Raw genomic sequence first — 21,580 nt, 5'->3', positions numbered from 1 at the left:
TAAACTCGCTTAACAAAAGCGTACTTATACTAAGCTAACAAAATCCTAATTAGAAACTAAGTAAAAAAAAACGACGGAAATCATCCTCCAAAACACGCGCCCGGTCGGTCGAGGCACCGCCCGATCGGGCCCGCCTTTTTCATTAAGTGTGCATCTCTCGCGCCCGGTCGGGCGAGGCACCGCCCTGTCGGGCGCGCCTTTTGCCTTCGATGCTTTTCTCTTGCCCGGTCGGGCGCGAGCTCAGGCGAAGAGTATTTCTCTTCTTCTTCCGCCCCGACCGGTCGGGCGCGTCTTAGGGCAAGGGCAACCTGATCGGGCGAGGCTCTTGGGCATGGTTTGGACTTCGATTTGGGCTTCACTTCTTATCCCACTCTGGATTTCCTCTTTGGGGCTTGAATACTCGGTGCCCAATGTCTCGGTATTTCATATGCCGAGCCCTTAATCACCGGTTTGATGACTCTAACCGACCTTAGGCTACGAAAGACGGTCGTGCTCTTCCAATGCTCGTAGTTGCTCCAAATAATCCCCGGAAAATGCTCTAAGTGTGCAATTCCCTACAAAATTCAACCAAAACTACGAATATACTAGAAAACACAAATTAGTAATTAAAGTGACTCTAAAGAGCCAAAAGCACTACTAATTATGACCAAGGGACAGGGGTAAATCACTACATAAAATAGACATATCATGTACGCAAATGAGGAGAGAGATGCCAAGAAAAAGAAGAAGAATCAAAAGAAAATTCAACAAAATAAGAAGAAGAAGAAGAAGAAGGCAAACTCTCCTCAAAATGTTTTTGGGTGGCAAAATCACCATTTTCCTCAATAATCAACGACTGGGGGAGCTTGAATATCACAAATATAAGGAGGATCCCCAATGGGCTTCTTGACGAAAGAAGGGATGGACATAGGATAGTAGGGGATATGGTTAAATTTCCTTGAAAAAGGGACATGAGAAGAGGGGATAGGAGCAATGGTCTCACAAACGAACTCTTCCTCACCACCATTCCTCACATCATCAATAAGAGCATGGAAATCAATCATTGAATCTTCAAAAGATGGACACTCATGAACTTCATATCCCTCAAAAATCCAATCTCCAAGAGAAACTACATCATCCTATCCATCACAACAATGAAAAACATTTCTCTTAGAGATCCCAAAGCCCAAACTCTCATGCATGAATGAATGCAAATTTATTTCAAACTCATCTCTTTCCCATGAAGCATTCTCAATGAACTCACTCAAAAGGCTATGGTTTTTCATTTGAACCTTACAAAATATATGGGACATAACCTCAAATGAGTCCAAATACTCATGAATAAAAGAATCACAAACATGCACTTCATCAAAATAAGAAAGGAATCACAAACATGCACTTCATCAAAATAAGAAAGGGGGTTTGGATTCACAAAATCATCACTTAATTCATTCTCAACTCCTTTTCCTTCACTCAAAATCTCACTAATGTCTTCCTCACACTCTTTTTATTGCACAAAAATATCATCATCATCATCCTCAACACACACACGGGATTTAAAAAATTCAAGATCATGCAACAAAGATGACAACTGACATTCTAGCTCTTCCTTTCTCCTTATTACCTCTTCAACACGCTCATCACTCCTTTTCATCATCTCTAATTGACTTCTCATAGAATTTAAAACAAACTCCTTATTTGGCCCAAAATTAGAATTAATCTCAACACGCCTAATTAGGGATTCTAAATAATCAATAGGAGACTCACAAGATGAAGAAAATAGAGGGCTAACAAGGGAAGAAGGATCACAACCAAGATTGTAAGCATCAACAGAAGGATGATTATAATCATCACCATGGGGAGATGGGGCACAATCAAGCATATAAGATTCATTATTGGGAAAAGAAGGTACATTACAAGAAGGCATGCTAAATAATGAAGAATATTGAAACACACCATATATGCTCATCAACATTGGAATGCACCTCGTCATCATGAACAATAGGGGAAATAGAGTTGTAATCATTTGTTCTAGGTTCACTAATGGAATCATGTGACAAATCATGGGCATTCATGCTAACATTAGAAGAATCGACACATTGCACATCAATATTAGAAACATGATTACCCCTATTATAAACATCCCTAGAAAACCATACATAAAAATCCCAAGCATTGTCAATTGATAATGCTCTAAATTCACCATTATACATGCTTTCAACAATATCCCTAGTTTGCTCATTCAAACCAAAATAACAAATCTCACAAGTCTCCCAAAGACTACAACAATTATGATCAAGAAATCCCTCAAGTCTATTGAAATATTCACAAAAAGGCTCATTGTTATATTGAGGAAATGAGAAACATGCCATTTTTTATTCTTAACAAAAACAAATACACAACGAAAGTATACACAAAGACCTAGACTCAAGCAATCAAAAACAATCAAACATTGACACCATTCCCCGGCAACTGCACCATTTTGAACGTGGGGAAATTAGGTCGTTGACTAACCTCCTCACGGCCAAACAAAACTTATCACAATTCTAAACTAACCCCTAAACAAGTCTAGTGGTAAGTTCGGAGTCGAACCACAAGGAACGGTAATGTTAGATTGTTCTCGATCTAATGCTTAAGCTACGCCGAAGTCAGTTTATGGATAATGGACTCTACAACTACACTAGCACACATATAAAGAACAAGATATTATAAAGTCTACTGTGGGCAAAAATCCACTTTGAACAATTAACAAGTTAATGAGAATCCATTTGATAATGAATCATGCAAAGAAAGAATTAAAATGGGAATTAAGCCGTTGTTTTTAAAATAATTACTGTCTTTATTTTGATTTGCACATTAATTATTTGCTTCTATAATTATTTGAGCAAGCTAAATTTTGATTTGCACATCACGTCATTTTTTTTTTCCTTTTTTTTTTTTTTTTTTTTTTTTTTTTTTTGTTGTAAAGCTTAGCAACGTTCAGAGGTCAATGCCTTCACTAGACAGTGAATTAAGGCATTAAATTCTGATCCTAGGTTGCTGTACCATGAATATCAATTATTAATCTTTCCAAATAACAAGCTACTTCTGAAATTATTTAACCAAACTTATCCAGCTATTCCTCCACCCAGACTCGGCTGTTTGGCTATTCCCAACAGATCACTGCATTTTTTATGCACGCTTCTGTTTCAGAGTAGAACCATTTGGGTTCACTTCCTAAACCATGACTAGGAAGCATTTGACTATACTGCCTACTTTTCCTATGGAAAACCCATCTTATTATATAGTCCCCAGAGGTGGTCCTTAATCAAAGTCAAGCAAAATCATTCTTTCAAGCTACTAATACAAATATAGGCACTCATAAAATGTCATAAAAGATTACCTTGGAATTCACTTATGTTATAAAACAGATAAATTTATGTCTAGACATAGATACGCAGTTCCAAAGGTCATCTAACGTAAGATACCAACTAATATGCCATGTTCTCATGTATATTTACAGGTTTTAGTGGTCAAACTATTCACCAAAATTTAGCCTAACTCTTTTGTAACATATGTCCCTTTCAGAATCAAATTTGCACCCTTTCTCTTGGAATTTTGTAACATTGTCGTTGATAGCATTTAGTTTTATCTCTAGTAAGATATCATGAGTTATCAATTCAAGTTGCACTGATAAAACAGTTAATAATACTTGTGTTTTTCTATCTGCTTCAGGGAAGGAGAGAAACTCTGCAAGATTGAGTTCTCTTCCATTGAACTTGTCATCTAGATCACTACAAGTGGCAAAGGATGATTTGGAGCCTAGCACCCCTACTGAAGTAACTGAACCTTGCAAGCCTGGAGCGCACTGCATCACGCTTGAGAAAATTTATGCTGAAGAGCAGACACTCTACGCGGCAGTAAGGGTAAATTCTAAACATATTACATACATAAATTTTGGTAATCATAGCCGTAACACTAATTCTAATATTCCTAACCCGAAGAGGCCGCTAATTCGGGATTATAACAGCAATAATATCAAAGCATTGAATAATATAGAATGAAACAGAAATCAAAGATGAGAGAAACCATTACCATGCTCCACAATGCAGTCCACAATCAGTCCAAAAATCAAAGTGACAGTAACTTGCTCCCTTCTTCAGAGAACACAAATAAGCACCCTTCAAATCAAATTTACCAAAACCTAAAAATTTCAACCCAGACTCAAATGTACCCTCTTTACTAATCAACTCTGCAACAAAATCAACCCTAAACCTCAACAAAATCACCCATTTTTGATGTAAAATCAGCAAAAATTAGAGCAAATCAAAGAGTAAAAAAGCAAAACCCAGTTCATTCCAATCACAAAAAAAAAAAAAAAAAAAAAAAAAAAAAAAAAAAAAAAAAACACAAACAAAACAAACAAAAAACCCAACTCAGAAAAGAAGAGCAAGAGGCAGAAGATTCCAAAATTGGACCTAAATAAGGGGAAAATTAATCATTACACTAAACTGTACTTAAGTATAAAGGGAACAAAGAGAGTTTTGCTGCAACTTTTTATGGCTTCTAATGACAAATTAAATATGATTTACAAAGGATAATAATTGTAGCACCAAGGAAAGGGACCCTTAAAGCTGAGAAATAAAAAACTTGAACATGCGTATTAAAGCCCTAGATAACTAAAGACAAGATTACAGAGCTTCTTTGAGATGAAAAGTTCTTAAAATTGCTCTGGCCTTATCATACTCATTCAGATCAACAAGCATCTTCTTCAGACGCCGGGCAAGGACACCAGATTCACTCTCCGGCAGTCCTGATGCATGCTTCTTCTCCAAAGTCTTCCCAAGCTTCAGCACAAAATCAACCAGCAGCAGCAACTTGTGACTGCATGACAATCATAATATATGAAAATATAAGTTTTCTGAAACCAAACAAAAAGATGACTATACAAAGTTCTTTAACGCACAAAGAGTATCACAGCATTTGATTGCATGGAACCAAAACAACTTAAAAGCATGTTGAATATTAATTTAAGAGGAAAGGAAATGGAAACAAATTATGGCTTATTAGCTTGAGGAAAACAGAGGGTAATGTTAACTGTTGCCAAGGGGGCTGGGAAGGGTAATAATTTGAACCCCTCAAACCAAACATGTAATGAAAATGGTCATTGATTCTATATTTCCAACACTTACTACTACCTCTGTAACATATTATGTGCGATTTTGGAATTTTTTATATCACAAATAATACCTAAAAGTTGCACATAATATGTAACGGGAATAGTATATGCTTAGGAAATGGTTACCTTCGGGAAATAGTGTAGTAAAAAATTATACCAAGGAGATGGTTCTAAATGACTAATAACTACCCCTAAAGTCCTTTCTATGGTTCTTTCCACACTAATCAACCCAAAGGATTTCTGTCCAACAGATCCTGCCGCACTCAAACAGCTCATTATGTACTGACTGTCACTTCCACTCTCATCACATCGCTTTCTCATCCCCTCAAGCCCCCACTAGAAAACCACCTTTTATAGCAATAACCTACATATAAAAACCCAATGAGGATAGGTAAACAAAACCTGAGCAGATTTATGACTCATAGAATTGCAGACAAAGCACCCAGAAACGAAAAGAGAAAGAAAAGCAACTAGCATACATTCGAGGACTAATGAGCCTTGGAGAGAATAAATTTCTCCAGATCCAATGTTTCATGCAATTGATGAAGGCAACTAAGGTTATAAGTGGTTCTAGTGTGTTAGACTGTTAGGTGCCATCTATATATAACATGGGTATCAAGTTCTAGGTCACAACTGTCTAATGCATCATCTGCATGAATCATTTAAATGTCGAACAAGTTGCAACATTGCTTTCAAAATTAATCTCACAAATGGTTGACAAGGGAATGCCCTAGCTTAAAAGTTAATTTAGAAATAAAAATACACTTCAATATGCCTAATCTATATTCAAGATGGCTAGGTTTCGCAGTTTTAATGTGGGCAATAATTTCAAGCAACTTAGGAGTCCATGTATAATTCATTATCACATAATATAATTCCTTAGCCCCTTGGGCCTTGGCACACAAGTTTAGGAAGAGATAAGATTGGGTAAGCAGAGTATTTAATATAATAAAATAACAACTTACAAGACCATTAAGAGAGTGGAATTTTTTATTTTTTTTTGAGAGGAACCAATAAGAGAGTGATTGAGACTTTTCAGTTATTTGTATAAAATGGTATGCTAATTTTCTCTTTATGCTTCCTCAAACAATGAGTCCAACATGCTATAGATTAATTATTTTGAAACGGATGAAGCATAATAGGAGAGAATATGAGCTTGTAAAAAGACCGCAATCGGAAAAGAATAGTACCTCCTCCGTTTGTTTTTAATTGACAACGGTTTATTTTGGCTCCATATTAATTAAGTGCATCAAAGGATGGTGAAAGACAATAATACCCCTTTGCCAAATGTCTAAGAGCCACACCACCCCCGTTTAACTGCCACTGTCACTTACATCACCATAAAACTATAACCGATTCATATACACCGTAAATTTGGTGGGGAAAAAAAAAATCAACTCTAGAAACTACTAGGACCTAGTATTATAGAAACAAAAACAAAAAAGATCTAAAATTACTAGTTCAAAAAAAAAAAAAATGAAGAATTCCAGTATTCCACGCCATATCTGCAAGTGCCCCATACCATCATCCCCAAGGATTGAAACAAAGAAAAGAAGGGAGAGAGAAAAATCACAACCTCCACGGACCACCGTCATGAGTATTTTTCACAAAATCAATGGCATGTAAGTCAAAAATTTGGCTATATGAAAAACCCCCTGCCACCATGGTTCGACTGTGATAAATGCCGTTGGGTAGGGCTGCGTTGAGGGTTGAGAAAAGAGGGAGACAGGGGAAGCATGGGGATGGTGGAAATGCCAATGATTAGGAGTGAGGGAGTTGAGGAGGAAGTAGTGGTTAATCGAAAATGACGATGAAAATGTTTCAATTGAAGAGTGGGGAGTACAAAAGTTAGAAAATGAATTTGATGTGGGAGGGGTGGGGTGGAGTTGTTTAAGGGAAATTCTCTGTTTCTCATATTGAGAAACGAAATTTGTTTCTCATGGGGGAATTTTCGTGAATAAATCAACAATTTTTTCATTATTGTGGGCTTCACAATTGAATAAAGTTGAATAAACTTATTGGTTTATTTATGAAAATGCCATGTGAGAAACAAATTTTGTTTCTCACTATGAGAAACTTGGGCATCCCCATTGTTTAAGTAAGGGTAATATAGGAATTTAACATTACAAAACTTACCAAAAAGAGAAACGTGTCAACTAAAAACATATATCCCATACAGGAATATGTGTCAATAAAAAAACGGAGGAAATAATTAACAAAAAACAAATAAAAATTAGACATTTTGCCAAGGATGTTCTATGTTTTACACATGAAGCTGTAGTGCTGTACAAAGACACTTTGTTGTGCTAGGCGCCTTAACATTCAATAGATTCATTTTACTAAGTGAGTGAAGCCTTATTAAGCAAACATGACCCCTTTACTTATGGTCATTTTCATTAGATCATGGGTATAAAAGGTTGGATTATTAGAAAATAAATTAAAAATAATAAAATAAAAAAAATAAAAATAAAAAGGAAAAACAGTAAAAAGTAATACAACCTTTGACCGGTTCTTTTTTAATAATACAACCTTTTGATTATTTTCTAATAATACAACCTTTGAGGGGTGTTCATTTTTAATAGGCAAAAATCGGATGGTAACCTCTTTTTACAAGTTAATGAGACACGTGTTGTTTTATTATTTGTTGAACTTGATTTTGTTTTTTTTAACTTCTCTGCTCCTCCTTCCCCATATCAATGGCAATCAACCACCATCACCCCGAGATTCTAACCCTTGCAACCACCACGAAAACCACCAAAGCACCCCTTAACTCACCCAATTTCCGCTTACACCGCTCCCTACCAGAAACCTCCCCTAAGCAACACGAAACCAACCCCCTTCCATTCCTAACCACCACGAAACACACCCTAATCCCTGCTGCCACCACAAAACCCATCGAAACACCAAGAAACTGACCCCTTTCCTTTCCCAAACACAGATAATCCCCACACCGAGCAGCACCAAATCAAATTGGGGATTAATTAGCTGCCATAGGTTCTTCGAATTGAGGCGAAATTGGTAGAGATTGGGGCTGCCTGAGGTGCGTATATGTCGTCAGGTTGCTGCGGTTTGGATTGCAGTGGTTGGGCGGTTTTTGGTGCGGTTGTGATTGGTGGTTGCTGCTCTAATTGCGGGCTTGTGAATTGGAGATGGCTGGTGGTTGTTGGTGGTAGCGTGAGGTGATTGAGCAGGATACGGCTCAGTGTGTGCGGGCTGTGAGGTAGAGAAGCAGAGCTAGGCTGCGGTGGCGTGGTTGCTGCAGCGGTGAGGGTGGTTGTGATGTGCGAATTGGTGACGATGGTGGTGTAGGTTACTGCAATGTGAGGCCGTTGGTTCGACGGGGAAGGGGATGTCATGGTGGTTTTTGGGATTAAAAGGGGTTTATTTTTTGTTTTCTTTTTTTTAAAAAAAAAAATCTAAAATTAATCATTAAAAAATCAAATTTAAAATTTATCCAATTATTTGACGACACGTGTCATGGGTAACCGGTTTAGTAGGTTATAAGTTTTTTGTCTTGTTTAAAATTGACACCCCCCAAAGGTTGTAATATTAATCGGAAGGTTATATTATTAAAAAAGAATCGGCAAAAGGTTGTATTATTTTTTGCAATTTTTCCAATTAAAAATTGGATAATTATCAGCGAACCAACAAAAAGTTGGATTATTAGATTAAATTTTTACTATGAGATAATCCTAGTTTATGATTATTCAAGAATATTCCCAAGCTTAAGGAGGAACATCTTAAAATAAAAACAAATGTTATCATCCAACACTCCCTCCATTATACAATAATTGCAATACTAGGCATTGCATTAAACTTTAGGAAAAATATAGGTAGGGACCAAAGGAGGAATTTTATAATTTAGTGGGATATATTTAATTGTTAGGACGGATAATTCTAAAAAAATAGTGTATGTGGGGTTGTTAGGAAAGAAAAATATGTGCAAGTGGGGTTTGTGGGAGAGAGATAATTAAATAGTAATAGGTCCACTATCCACACAATATAAGGAAGTATTACAATTATTATGAAACAAACACAAAAGGATAGTGTCGCGATTATTACGAAACAGATGGAGTATACTACACACCTATGAAGACCTACCAAAGCCATAGAAGTAATACCTAAGACTTTTATGAAAAGGACCCACCAAAACTTGGGATAAGTGTATGAAGATGAGTAAAGCTTGGGATGATTAATATCAAACAAAAAAGGAACACATAAAATAGGGATAGTCAATCTTAAAGTAAAAGCCTACATTTCCACCTTCAAGAGATAGAAAATAGGATAGAGTAGATCAGACACTACATCCAAGCAAAGAATTTTTAAGATATTACACAAGCCTATGGCATCAGAAGATTACCTGCGTGCAGCTGTAACACTTGCACCGGACCACACCCCATTTAGTGAAGCAATTATTCTCTCGGTTCTAGTAATTGCATCATGAATATCAGGAATAAGGCTTTGAACATGCGGAAGTATTTTTCCACCCAAAAGTTCATCAAGAACAAGCTTCTCCAAAACCGGCAAAGCAAGTATATCCTTCCACATGCAGATGTTCCTCATTAATCGAATTGCCACACCAAACCGATATGCTGCAACTCTTGCAGCATTTGGCACAGCTTTCATAGCAACTGTACTCCACGTAGGAACCTATAAAACATCAGAAAAAAGTAAACATCTCATTGTACAGTAACATTCACATCGCACATTAATGCTAAAAGTTTGTGCATGTTTTTAAAGTACCACAAGATTCGCAACTGCTTCAGTTAGCCGAGTACGAACAGCAGCTATAAGTTCCTTGAGGGCCTCACTTGAGGCAGGAATGTAGTGGATGATTAAGTTGGTTGCTGAAACGACATTCTTTGACTCTCTACTACTAAGCAAATCCCAGCAGTGAGCTATGTCATGATGCAATATGGGAAGTGCCACCTTCTCCACTAATCCAGGGACTAGATCAGCATCTGCATCATCAGGACTAAAGCCACTTCCATCTTCTGGAACACCATAATCAAAGAGTAGAGAATGCCTGCAAAAACAATATAACACCTATAAGAGATGCACAAAACTACGAGACAAAACAGCTGGAGAAAATTATAAGCTTTATCAAGTGAGATATGGAGCATATGGCCCAGCATGAAAGGAATAACATTATTTTTAACCCACCAATACCGCAATCAGCCAGAGAAAAGTGGGTACTTACATACCATCTCATGTCAAAAAAGTCAACCTCTTCATGGAGAGGGTCCCACTTTAACAGCTCTAATCTCACATATGGAGAGAAGATAGATGGAATGCTCAATGATATATAAGCGTCACGATAACTATCCAAGTACAATCTCTTCCACCTTTCAAATCTTTCTTTGACTGAAGAAAGTTGAGAATATTCTTCAGCTGCGTCACTGAACACTTCTGCAGCTGTCTGAAGCAGCAAATCACGATTTGACTTAAAAGCTTCACTCTCATTGTCACTCTCATCAGTGCTAGATTCACCCTCCATTGGATAGGAGTTGTCATTTCCAACATATGACATTCTCTTAATATCTAAACGAGATCTCCTACGCTGTCGAGCATCAGCCCTCCGAGCCATATCCAAACGCTTTTGCAAATTTTCATCTCTACCATATTCATCGTACTTCACCTGAAAGGTTTTTTGTTGCTTGATGGTAGCAGCTGCAGCTTGTGCTGCATTAGTGGCGGCAGCAACTGTAGCAGCATTGCCACCACCCTTCCCTAAAACTGACATAGCTGCATCAACAGCTGCTTGCACTTCTGCCATTTCCTCATCATTATCAGCAGCTCGTCTTTCAAAGATAGTCAAAGCACGTTTCTTGTGTAGTTGCTGCATATGTTCTTCAAGTTCCTCTATGTAAGGAGCTTTATGCTGAAAAGTTGCGACAAAATTAGCTAGAATACATCAAAATGGAGGATCACAAAAGTAAAAACGAACATATGTTGGTGCCAGAGAAGCAGGAAAAGGTAACTGAGAAGCAGAAGTAGGCATTCATTTGTTGAATAGAAAAATATATCTTAAAAACAAACTTCAGAAGTAACAAAAATAAGCACTGTTTTAATTAATTGGTCTTAAAATCCCAAATTACAGTTGTCCCTCAATTGGAACTGCAATTAGCAATACCCCCAAAGGAAAAATAAAAAAACCATCCTACCATCAGATTATGGCATTATTTATTTTGCCTCGATGCGCCTTGGTTGAGGCGGTAAGAGGAGCGCGCTTTCTATCGCCTTTTGGACCCCACTACGCCTTCTTTCGCTAAGGTGATTTTCCCTGCGCCTCGCAGCACCTTGCGCCTCAACAGCGCGCTTTTTAAAACTAAGCATAATCTTGGACCCAACAATGGTTAGGCTTAGTCAAACTTGCAATGGATGTTGCATAGTAGCAAGGGGAATTGACGTGGATGTTTGGACTCTTCTAATACACTCAATTACCATAAGTCCATAATCTCTTCCCAACCAAGCAACTCCTCCTCTTCATTTCCACAATAGTAAATATAGCAACACTCCCTCCCTTCCCCGCTCCCCATACAACAAGCAAACAAACACACTATTTATATTTCTTCCTTTTTAGCGTTTTTACAGGATGGGGAACTCTCATAAATCCCTACCTTTTAAAAAGTATGAGATAATTCTTATGAATAGTGCTTTGACAATTATACCCTCTAAAATATTTATTTACTTAATTGCCCCCATTAATGTTGATTAGATCTTGTTTTTAAACTCTTAAGAATAGTGTGCGAACATTTATACCCCTAACAATATTTGTAACATGTTTTCCTACATTAGTTAATGCTACTAGCAACTAAATTTAAGATGTAGGGCCAAACCGAAAAAGCTTCCCGGATATTGCTAGCTATGGCGCGCACAATGCACTCTAGTTAACTCTTAAAAACAAAAAAATGTATGACCAACAACACAAACTCTCTCCAATTAAACAACCAACTTATTCTTATTCCATGTCAATACATAACAATTCATGCAGATATATTCAGTGGTAAAATGTTGTAGAGAAAGATAGACCCGTTCACCAAATTAGACAGAAACATGCAGCAGCTAATGTTTCAAAGAGAATGTACTTTTTCATTAACAATAATTTCAATTTCTTCCTTAAGGAGGAATAATTTGTAAGCCACCTCCTCTTCAGCACTCATATTAAGACTTGGTGGTTATCTTAAACAAGATCCACTCATCAAGATCTCAGGTTCCAACTTATGACATTTTGGAGTAGCTGAAATCTAAAATTAATTTCTTGAGAGTCACTCGAGTTTTAGAAAAATTACTCAATGATATGGGTGACACCACCTTTGGTGTTGTCACCAAGAGTATATAGCTCACAATCATATGTAAATGACATAATCTTAGCCACAATTTCAATTCTGTTTGATTGTTAAGGAATAAGGATAGGCCTTGTAACTACAAATCACTATTAAACAATAAGATGTGCTTTTGGTTTTCCTTTTTTAATCACAAATTTGCAACAGTTAGGATTGTTCATCGAATTTACCAGATACAAAATATAACTCCCTCCGTCCCATTATAAAGTGTCTATTTTACTAACTGGGTGTCCCAAAATTAAGTGCCTACTTCTATTTTTGCTTCATTTATAATTACCTGCATACCACCCACTTTATACCTTTTAACATACTTAACTTCCTAAATACCCTTTAAAAAATTGGCGCCCACATGTACTTTACACATGTTTTTTAATTCCACTAGAAAACAATTTTTTTTTTAATTTTTTATGAGTATGTCCAATGTACTTCACACATGCTTTTTATACATCATGCGCATTAAAACCCATGATATATGAGAAACGGGCACTTAATAATGGGACGTAGGGAGTACTACAGCTAAAAAAGGGCCCAAGTATTATCTTTTTCTTTTGCTTATTAAACCAGCCAAAAATTTTGATTCTTTCAGTTGTGATTTATCACCTAAAACAAACAAACAGAAAAGAATAATTGCTTTGAGAACCATAGTAGAACACATCAGTTGTTAGAGTAACTTGAATAAGGTGTTTGTCTGGTCCCCCATGTTCTACATTTCTAGTCAATTTAGTGCTACAAAACATCCTGATTTAGTAGTGACCTACATGAAATTTATTTAAATTAAATTTTAATACTTCATGTATAAAATAAAAACCTTAATGCACTGCCAGCCTCAAAAATCCAATCTTAATCCAAATTCATCTCTCAGTTCCTTCTATATCCACTTTATTTCTCTTTCGTATTTACTATTGGAACCCCTTTCCATAGCCTGATAACCTTTCTTCTGACGAACCTATTGTAGCATGATAGAGCAAGCTGCAAATGCTAAGCAAATAATGCCCTCATCAAAAACTGACCCCAACCGCAGAGAGCAGCCATTCATTACCCCATTTAATAATTTAAAAAAAAAAAAGGAGAGATCTGAAAGCAAAATAACCCTCTATAATTAGGCCTGACAAAACAAGATGGGATTATGTCAATTTCTACAGACATCCATGGATCTGTTTGAGTTGATAGTATAAGAGCTGAAAATCCTGACGCAAACTCAATTCTTTTTGTTAAATGGGTTGGAAAACTCTAGCCTAAACAAACCTATTTGTTTGGGGGATTCCATAGTTTAACCCTTGTATTTATGATTATCTTTTTATTCAAATCATTATATATAAACAAATCAAATGCACAAGTCTCCATCATTTTCCGAAATTACATATTAATTGCACCATTTCCTTATTTGGTATGTTTTATTTACTTTTTGCTTATGTTCACACACAAAATACCCTAACTACCCATGTTTACATGTGATAACAACCATTATTAGTCCACCTTTTCTCTCTCATTTGTTTGCATCACATGAGCATATTTGACATTCCCCAACTTTTACTCTCTTTGTTAAATCTTGTGCCCATACTAAATGATGCGATTATATAAAAATAGAGGAAGTACATATTTTCTAGGTTAACATTTATTAATATAATACTTTGGGAATATATACGTATAAGGGATAAACAAGTAAATAATTCATACATGATTTCGGACTCGAAATAACACCCTAACCTGTCACATTTATTTAACGGGGCAATTCAAGTTAGCTCAATTTATTAGATGGGTTAGAATCCAAGAGGATCAACTTTTGTCAACACTACTAACTATTGAGATTGCAAATCATTGATGCAATAGTCTTTGCCCAAACCTAGACGACACCAGATACCTCAAATATGATGAAGAGATACATATACTACCCTTTCCTTTATCATATACCTCTGTAAAAGCTGCATTTATATTAATGACTATCTTCATCAACAAAAAGCCCAAGCAATACCCTCCTAAAAGTCTTTGTTAAATGAAGCCACAATTTCAACATGAATATTGAGATTAAGATATTCATCTTAGGTAAATCTAAGATTTAATGTCACTTTAGATGCAGTGAAGTCATTCCAGTAGTAAGTTGAAACATAAAAAAATTTATTCCCATCTTACAAGATTTATTACTTCATAATTTTCATTTAATCACCAGTAACTCTTTGGGATATTAATGCAGGGAATCAGATACTATAATATATTATCCTACCTGCAAGAAGTCGCATATGACAGAAACAAAGTCACGAAGTCTTTGCACAAATACATATTTCTCTCCAGCGTCAGATGAAGACTTCTCAAGCACGGTGATATTCGTCAGTGATGCAGACAAACTTTCATCAACACGAGCCAGCGAAGTCATGGTTTTCTCATGTGTTTCCTAAAAACAAAGAAAGGGAGCAGAAATCAAGCAAAACATATAAAAACACAACAAGCCAAAGAACGAAAACTTGCAGCGTTATTATGTCCACAGGCGTAAAAGGTGTGTGGAAACAGATGCCTAACATCCCCGTAATGCAGAACAAAATTACACCAGGGTTACAGTCCTTACAAATGGCCATCATGACTTCATGTTTCATGATTCAGCAAAAATACCACCCGTTTTTTTATTTCATTAAAACTCCAACTACTTTCCATACAAGAAAGAGACAAATTCTACTTTTTAAGTAATTTCACTTAAAGCTGGAGTTACAGAAAAGATTGATATAATCATGGGTCCAAAGCAGCATAACACCACACGTTTGCTCTTTAACAAAAAAAAAAGTCCTTTTACAGCTTGATGCACATTACTGATAGTTAGCATATAACAACCAGTATTTACAGTTTTTTACAGAATAGGACATCATCAAGTTAAAAATAAGACTAGACCATAAAAACTGTAATCCAGATTAACATATATATGTAGAAGATCCCAAACTATCAGCATCTCTAGTTCCTTTTCTTTCTTTCTTTTTTTATGATATGATGAGAAGCAGTCCTATGAGAAACCGAAGGCTAAATATTGAAAATCAAATCCAAAGAGAAACCATGGGTAGTCAAACCCATAGGACTCTAGGGACAATGTGAGGAAAAAACTCTCAACTTCGAAGGTATGAGGGAGCTCTAACATACTCTCACACTTAACTGAGTAGCTCATACAAGGGTAGGGTGGACAAAGAGAAAAGGAGGTGGGGGAATAAGGAGAAAAAAAAGTAAGCACATACAAAACCTTCCATAGCTCCATCCTACACTCCTATTTGGAGTTTGTTAAACTACCCAAGCTGCAGATGCAACTATCATGAAAAAAAATGTGACAAATAATCTAAACATGTGTCGTGTGAATCACTTCTTCACATAAAATGTAAGGACAACATCTAAATTAAAATACAATTATCTTTTCTTAAGCAGATGGAGGAAATTCTTTACCAGATAATGGATGTTTCATTCTCCACCTTGAGCCAAAGTATATTATTATCAATCAAGGTTTTCAAATAAGTTCAAAATAAAATTCATCAATTATCAGGTGGAAAAACTATGAGCACAGGTATGCCTCTTAGCTATAGGATCACAATCTATACTAAATAAAAAAATAAAAAAGATGACGAGTCTAAGATGAATACTCTCACTTTTCTAACTTCCCTAGGAGTAAAACAATAACACAAGCAAGTGTTCATTTGTGATGAGGAATGGTTGGGGTTATGGTCATAATTGTCGTATTATATTACATGTATATATGAGCACATATTCATAACAACAATGTAAAAAGAAAGAAAATATATTGTCCGTGTAATACTTCTTTTGTTCCATTTACTTGCTCCATTCTTTTTGGGTGTCCTGATTTACTTGCCCTATTCCTCTTTAGCAAATACAAGTTCTCTACTTTTTACCTTGAGTTGGGTCTCAGATAGTCATCCACCCACATTTTTCTCTCTACATCTCCACCCCTGACTACAATCTAGAATTTCCACAATACCTAAACAAGTTTCTTGAAAAAAAAAAGATAATATAGGGAAAAATTACACATACCTTAAGTCTCTTCAAGTTATCTTGAAAAGCTTGTTTGGCAATTTTAGCCTGCTGAGATATGGACATTGTTCCAGCACCCTGTACACCACCAATTGCCCCTCCAATGCTGGGTAGCCCAGCAGGAATACTGGCAACAGATGAATGAGAAATTGGTGATGCGTACATGTAACTTTGAGGTTGAATAGATGATGCATTTCTGCTAACTTCGGTAGGTCCTTCTTCCATTCTCTTTCCCAGACCTTTCCTAAACTGCTCCTCTTCCCATTTTCTCTCTTCCTCATCGTCGTCATCATCTTCCAGACTACTCTGTCCAGCACGCACTGGTCTTTCATCTACATCCTCGAATACACCCTTTCTAGGACCATCTATCTTCTCACCAAACATTGCAATTCGAGTTTGAAATTCTGGTTCCTCGTCACTTAACCCCTCAGCAGCTCCATGATTGCTTCCGGAATCCAATGATATATAATCTGGTGCTGCAGCCCGTGATTGACGAAGCTTCTCCCTCTTTGCCCGTATAGCATTAATTGTTGCTTGATCTAGGAGATCCATATCCTTCTCCCTCGTCTCTTCTTTTCTTGAAGGTTTGTCTTCATTGAACTCATCACCAGCACTCCCAGTTTCTAGAACTGGTTTGACAAGACCCTTGAGAACAATTACAGGCTCTGAGGAAGAAGTAGGTTTCGTGTCTGATGCTGCCGGTCTCGACCTAGAGCTAGCAAGGGTTTTGGTATTCTTTTGCAGCTCAAGGAGGGCTTCTTTTGTATATTGGCCAGCTTGAGGTTGGACATTGGAGGGAAGTGAAGTCGAGGAAGACCCGCGACGATCCTTGACAGACGTAATATGATGAGAGGAACTGGACTTGGAAAGACGGGATGAGGAAGATTTTTGCGGCCGAGAAAATGGGGTCTCATTTTCTTCATCTTCAGCAAAACTAAGAAGCTTTTGGTGGCTTTTCTTCGGTTTGTTATTAGAAGCTGCAGCTTTGTTCAAAGATGGTTTTGTGGGAGTTTTAGATGGATCCCCACTACCGTTAGTTTCATTATCTTCATTGTCATCACCTACTCGACGACGAAAATTTTTCGATCTAGAGCTCATTGATATCACTCCCAAAACCCCCTCAACAATCCCCAATCTAATCTAAATGTCAAGGTTTACCTGTTACAATTAAGGCAGGGCATAATTTTAGGGATATTTGATTCAACAATCTCATAATTTTGGTTATGATATTTCATAATCTAAGAATTTACGAACCCTAAATTTAGAGCACTGATAATTAAATTAGATAAGAACAAATATAAACCCTAGATTGTGAAATTGATATGATGATAACAACAACAAACAACTCACCTTAGAAGCTGCTTCAATGGGGGATACAACAACGGAGAACGCTTCCAATGGAGAACGTTGAGTGCGCTTCAATGAAATAACTCAGTGAGGTAGGAAAATAGGGATGGAGGCCTTTAAAACCCCATGACCCGCCATAGTTATAAAAAGTTTAGTTGGTTTTATTTTGGTAAAAAAAAATAAGAAGAAAAATAAAAAGGAAAATTCACATAGATAAATGGACCGTATATCATATCATATTAATATATTATCATATCATATATAATATTACAAGTATAAAGCTAAACTTTTAGCTAGGTGACAAGACAACGACAAGTTAGTTTAATTAGAATTTTATTTTCAATCAATTTTGGATAATTTTAGGATAAAATTGTTAATTTAGAGTTTTATTTTTGATAAAGTACCAATATTTCATATGTACAAATTGAATTATAATTTATTCAAAAAATAATTAGATTATAACTCTGATAAATTATCATATAAATCTATTTTTTGTATCATAATATTTTTTTGGAGCGAAGGAATTAGTTCAAAATGTACCATATCCATGGTTTATAATATATTCTAACCAATTAAAATAATATACTTCAGAATCTAATATAATTTTATTACTGTGTGTAGAGTGTAGACCTGTTAATCAGGTCGGGTCACGAGCCATATCAGACAGGGTCTAGAAATGTTTTTCACTAATATTATTATTATTAGTCATTACATGTCTACAAATTTAAATCGTTACAAAAATACGTCAATTCCTAACTAATTTTATATCAATGATATATTTTAAAATTTGACATATAGATAAAAATATATCTTAAAATTTAATAAACAACCCGGGCATCGCACGGGCACAAAACTAGTAACTACTATATAAATCTAAACTTTTAATCATGCGACGAAATAGCGACACTTGGCATTCTAACTTTTCGCCAAGTGTCGTGCCACGTAGGATAGAGTTATATAGAATTTAATTTGTATGATAAAAAAAAAAATTAATTTAGAATTCTATCTTCAATCAAATTTGGATAGAATTTTAGGATAAAATTATTAATTTAGAGTTATATTTTTGATAAAGTATCAATATTTCATATGTACAAATTAAATTATAATTTTATTAAAAAAAAATTATAACACTCATAAATTATCATATAAATTTATTTTTTGTATCATAGTATTTTTTTTGGAGCGAAGGAATTAGCTCAAAATGCACCACATCCATTATTTATAATATATTTAAAGCAATTAAAACAATATACTTTACAATCTAATATAATTTTATTACTGTGTGTAGACTTGTCAATCGGGTCGGGTCACGAGTCATTTCGGATAGGGTCATTATTTCAGGTTACGGGTCAAAAAATGTTTTTCACCCAATGTTATTATTATTAATTAATCATTACATGCCAACTATATAGTTTAAATCATTACAAAAACACATCAATTCCTAACTAATTTTATATCAATGATATGTTTTAAAATTTGACATATAGATTAAAAATTTATCTTAAAATTCAATAAACAACTCGGGCATCGCACGGGCACAAAACTAGTAACTAATATATAAAACTAAACTTTTAGCCAGGTCACGAGACAGCGACACTTAGAATTCTAACTTTTCGCCAAGTGTCGCGGCACGTTGGATAGATTTAAATACACTTTATAAGATAAAAAAGTTAATTTAGAATTCTATTTTGAATCAAATTTGGATAGAATTTTAGGATAAAATTGTTAATTTAGAGTTTTATTTTCAATAAAATAAAACTTGAGTGTCGCGCCACATTGGATAGATTTAAATCGACTTCATAAACAACTTGGGCATCGCACGGGGCACAAAACTAGTATGTAAATAAACATCACGGGTTAAAGCCCTATTCTCATCAGATTATTTTCAGTTCATCTCAATTCAATTCTAATAAGTTCAGTCCAGTTGAATTCTTAATTTCATTCTCTCATAAAATATTCAATTCAGTTAAGTTATGTACAGTTCAGTTCTAATAATTTCAGTTCAGTTCAACTAATTTCAGCCAATGATAACATGCCCTAAATCTTTTGCTAAAATGTTTATTAGTACGAATTTAATTGTACATTGAGAATGCTCTTCAGTTGGAATTAAACTAAAATGTTTATGAATACAATAATGGTATATATTTTTCCCTCCGTCCCTTAATACAATGCCTCTTTTGAGCATTTATTCCTCACATAATAAAGAGAAAGACACATTGTATTAAGGGACAGAGGGAGTAGTAAAATAATGAAAGATTATTAGTAAAAATAATGATGTTGTTTCATATTTTCACTTTTTTTATTTTTTCATGAAAAGAAATACATGAACAAATACTTAAGAAGAATTAATATCTCCTACTATATATAAGAAGTTGATAGAACCAACCAAGAGATGCGAGTGAATAATTATTTTTAAAAGAAACTAACTTCATTAGTTGTAGAAGATAATTACAAAATAAAAGTGACTCTTTAGTGAAATAACATACTACCTCCGTTACATATTATTTGCAACGATTTGACATAAATTTGAGAGAAAAAATGTCTAATTGTTGCAAATAATATGTAACGGAGGTAGTACAATAAATGAAGGAAATAAAAAATTAAAGGAAAAAAATAAAAAATAAAAGTGTACCAATAAGAATGAGACACTTGTATATTGTTTGCAAATGTTCTTGCTATTAAATATTAGTTTTTTTTTTACGGGAAATATTAGTTTAGATTTATAGGGATACAGTTGGTATAATACTATTTCTAAGCATTTCATTTAACTTTTAATAAAGTAGGGATATCACAAATTATTCACGGGAAATAAAAATTATCACTTCTGTGCATCGCACGGGCCCTAATTTAGCTATATTAATTAAACTAAGTTTACAACAAACGAAAGGACAATAAAGTAACATAAGTTACTATTTGCATAAGAAGCCCTTACACAATACCAATTAAGGTCATTAACGATATTTACCTTTAAGTTATTACAACGAGTAAGTACAACGCATATAAGACTTACCAATATACATTTAAACATGCGATAGGACTATTGATAGAATGAAGGAAGTCGGTGATGATGTTTTGTGTTGTGCAATGTATTTTCTAACATACAATTAAAAGACTACGAGTGTTGCTGAAATGACGGAGACAACCCAGAATTAGTATGCCTTATCCTAAGTGACAGGGTAAAGTCGTATCCCCTAATCAAAAGTAAATACCTAAATCCTCTAACTAAAGTAGATAGGGAAGTAGGGTCGATCTCCACAGGGAAACAAGTCTTTTTACTCCTAATTAATTATTATAATCTAAATTATCCCAATATTTATTTTTGAGTATGAAACTAAACTACAAAGAATAGGAATAGGGAGAAAACAATATATAAAAGGATCTAGGGCATAGGTTCACCAATAAATAATACTCCAGGGTAAAACATAGTAATCAATCATTGACATTGCATAAACAGCATGATTAACAGGCTCTCGCAATTTATTAATCAACATAGATCTAACAGGCTCTCGCAATTTACTAGATCAAAGTTCTTATTGAAAATAACCTTTAATATCAAATTAACATCTACTCGATTATTCAATTTAATATTGCTATACTTTTACAAGCCGCAATTGTAAAACATTAAAACAATTCAATAGGAAATTATCATGCAATATCAATAATCAATAATAGTCAATCATCAATGCATCAATTAACCAGATTGTAAAGGGCTTTCGCTACGTATTACAATCACAGA

General features: G+C 35.1%; 1 protein-coding gene across 1 annotated transcript; it reads right to left on the bottom strand.

The window, feature by feature from the left end:
* Positions 1 to 4,430: 4,430 nt before the first annotated feature.
* On the bottom strand, positions 4,431 to 17,969 carry LOC145641030 (transcriptional repressor ILP1-like). Its single transcript, XM_081692226.1, has 7 exons — positions 17,848 to 17,969; positions 16,498 to 17,655; positions 14,705 to 14,872; positions 10,342 to 11,018; positions 9,881 to 10,163; positions 9,498 to 9,787; positions 4,431 to 4,842 (listed from the first exon to the last, which is right to left on the bottom strand). The coding sequence occupies exons 2-7, from the start codon at positions 17,593 to 17,595 to the stop codon at positions 4,650 to 4,652; spliced, it is 2,709 nt and encodes a 902-aa protein (XP_081548352.1). The 5' UTR covers positions 17,596 to 17,655; positions 17,848 to 17,969; the 3' UTR covers positions 4,431 to 4,649.
* Between the last annotated feature and the right edge of the window lie 3,611 nt (positions 17,970 to 21,580).

This window comes from Chenopodium album, chromosome 7 (assembly GCF_948465745.1).
Source record: "Chenopodium album chromosome 7, dcCheAlbu1.1, whole genome shotgun sequence".
Lineage (NCBI taxonomy): Eukaryota > Viridiplantae > Streptophyta > Magnoliopsida > Caryophyllales > Amaranthaceae > Chenopodium > Chenopodium album.
This window is presented reverse-complemented; position numbering and strand designations above follow the sequence as displayed.

Bases quoted from the DNA above. Each gene is read 5' to 3' on its own strand.
- LOC145641030 (XM_081692226.1), bottom strand. From the start codon at position 17,595: ATGAGCTCTAGATCGAAAAATTTTCGTCGTCGAGTAGGTGATGACAAT. The intron at 10,164-10,341 runs GTATGTAAGTAC...TTGTTTTTGCAG, and splicing joins GACTTTTTTGACATGAGATG to GCATTCTCTACTCTTTGATT. The intron at 9,788-9,880 runs GTACTTTAAAAA...GATGTTTTATAG, and splicing joins AAGCAGTTGCGAATCTTGTG to GTTCCTACGTGGAGTACAGT.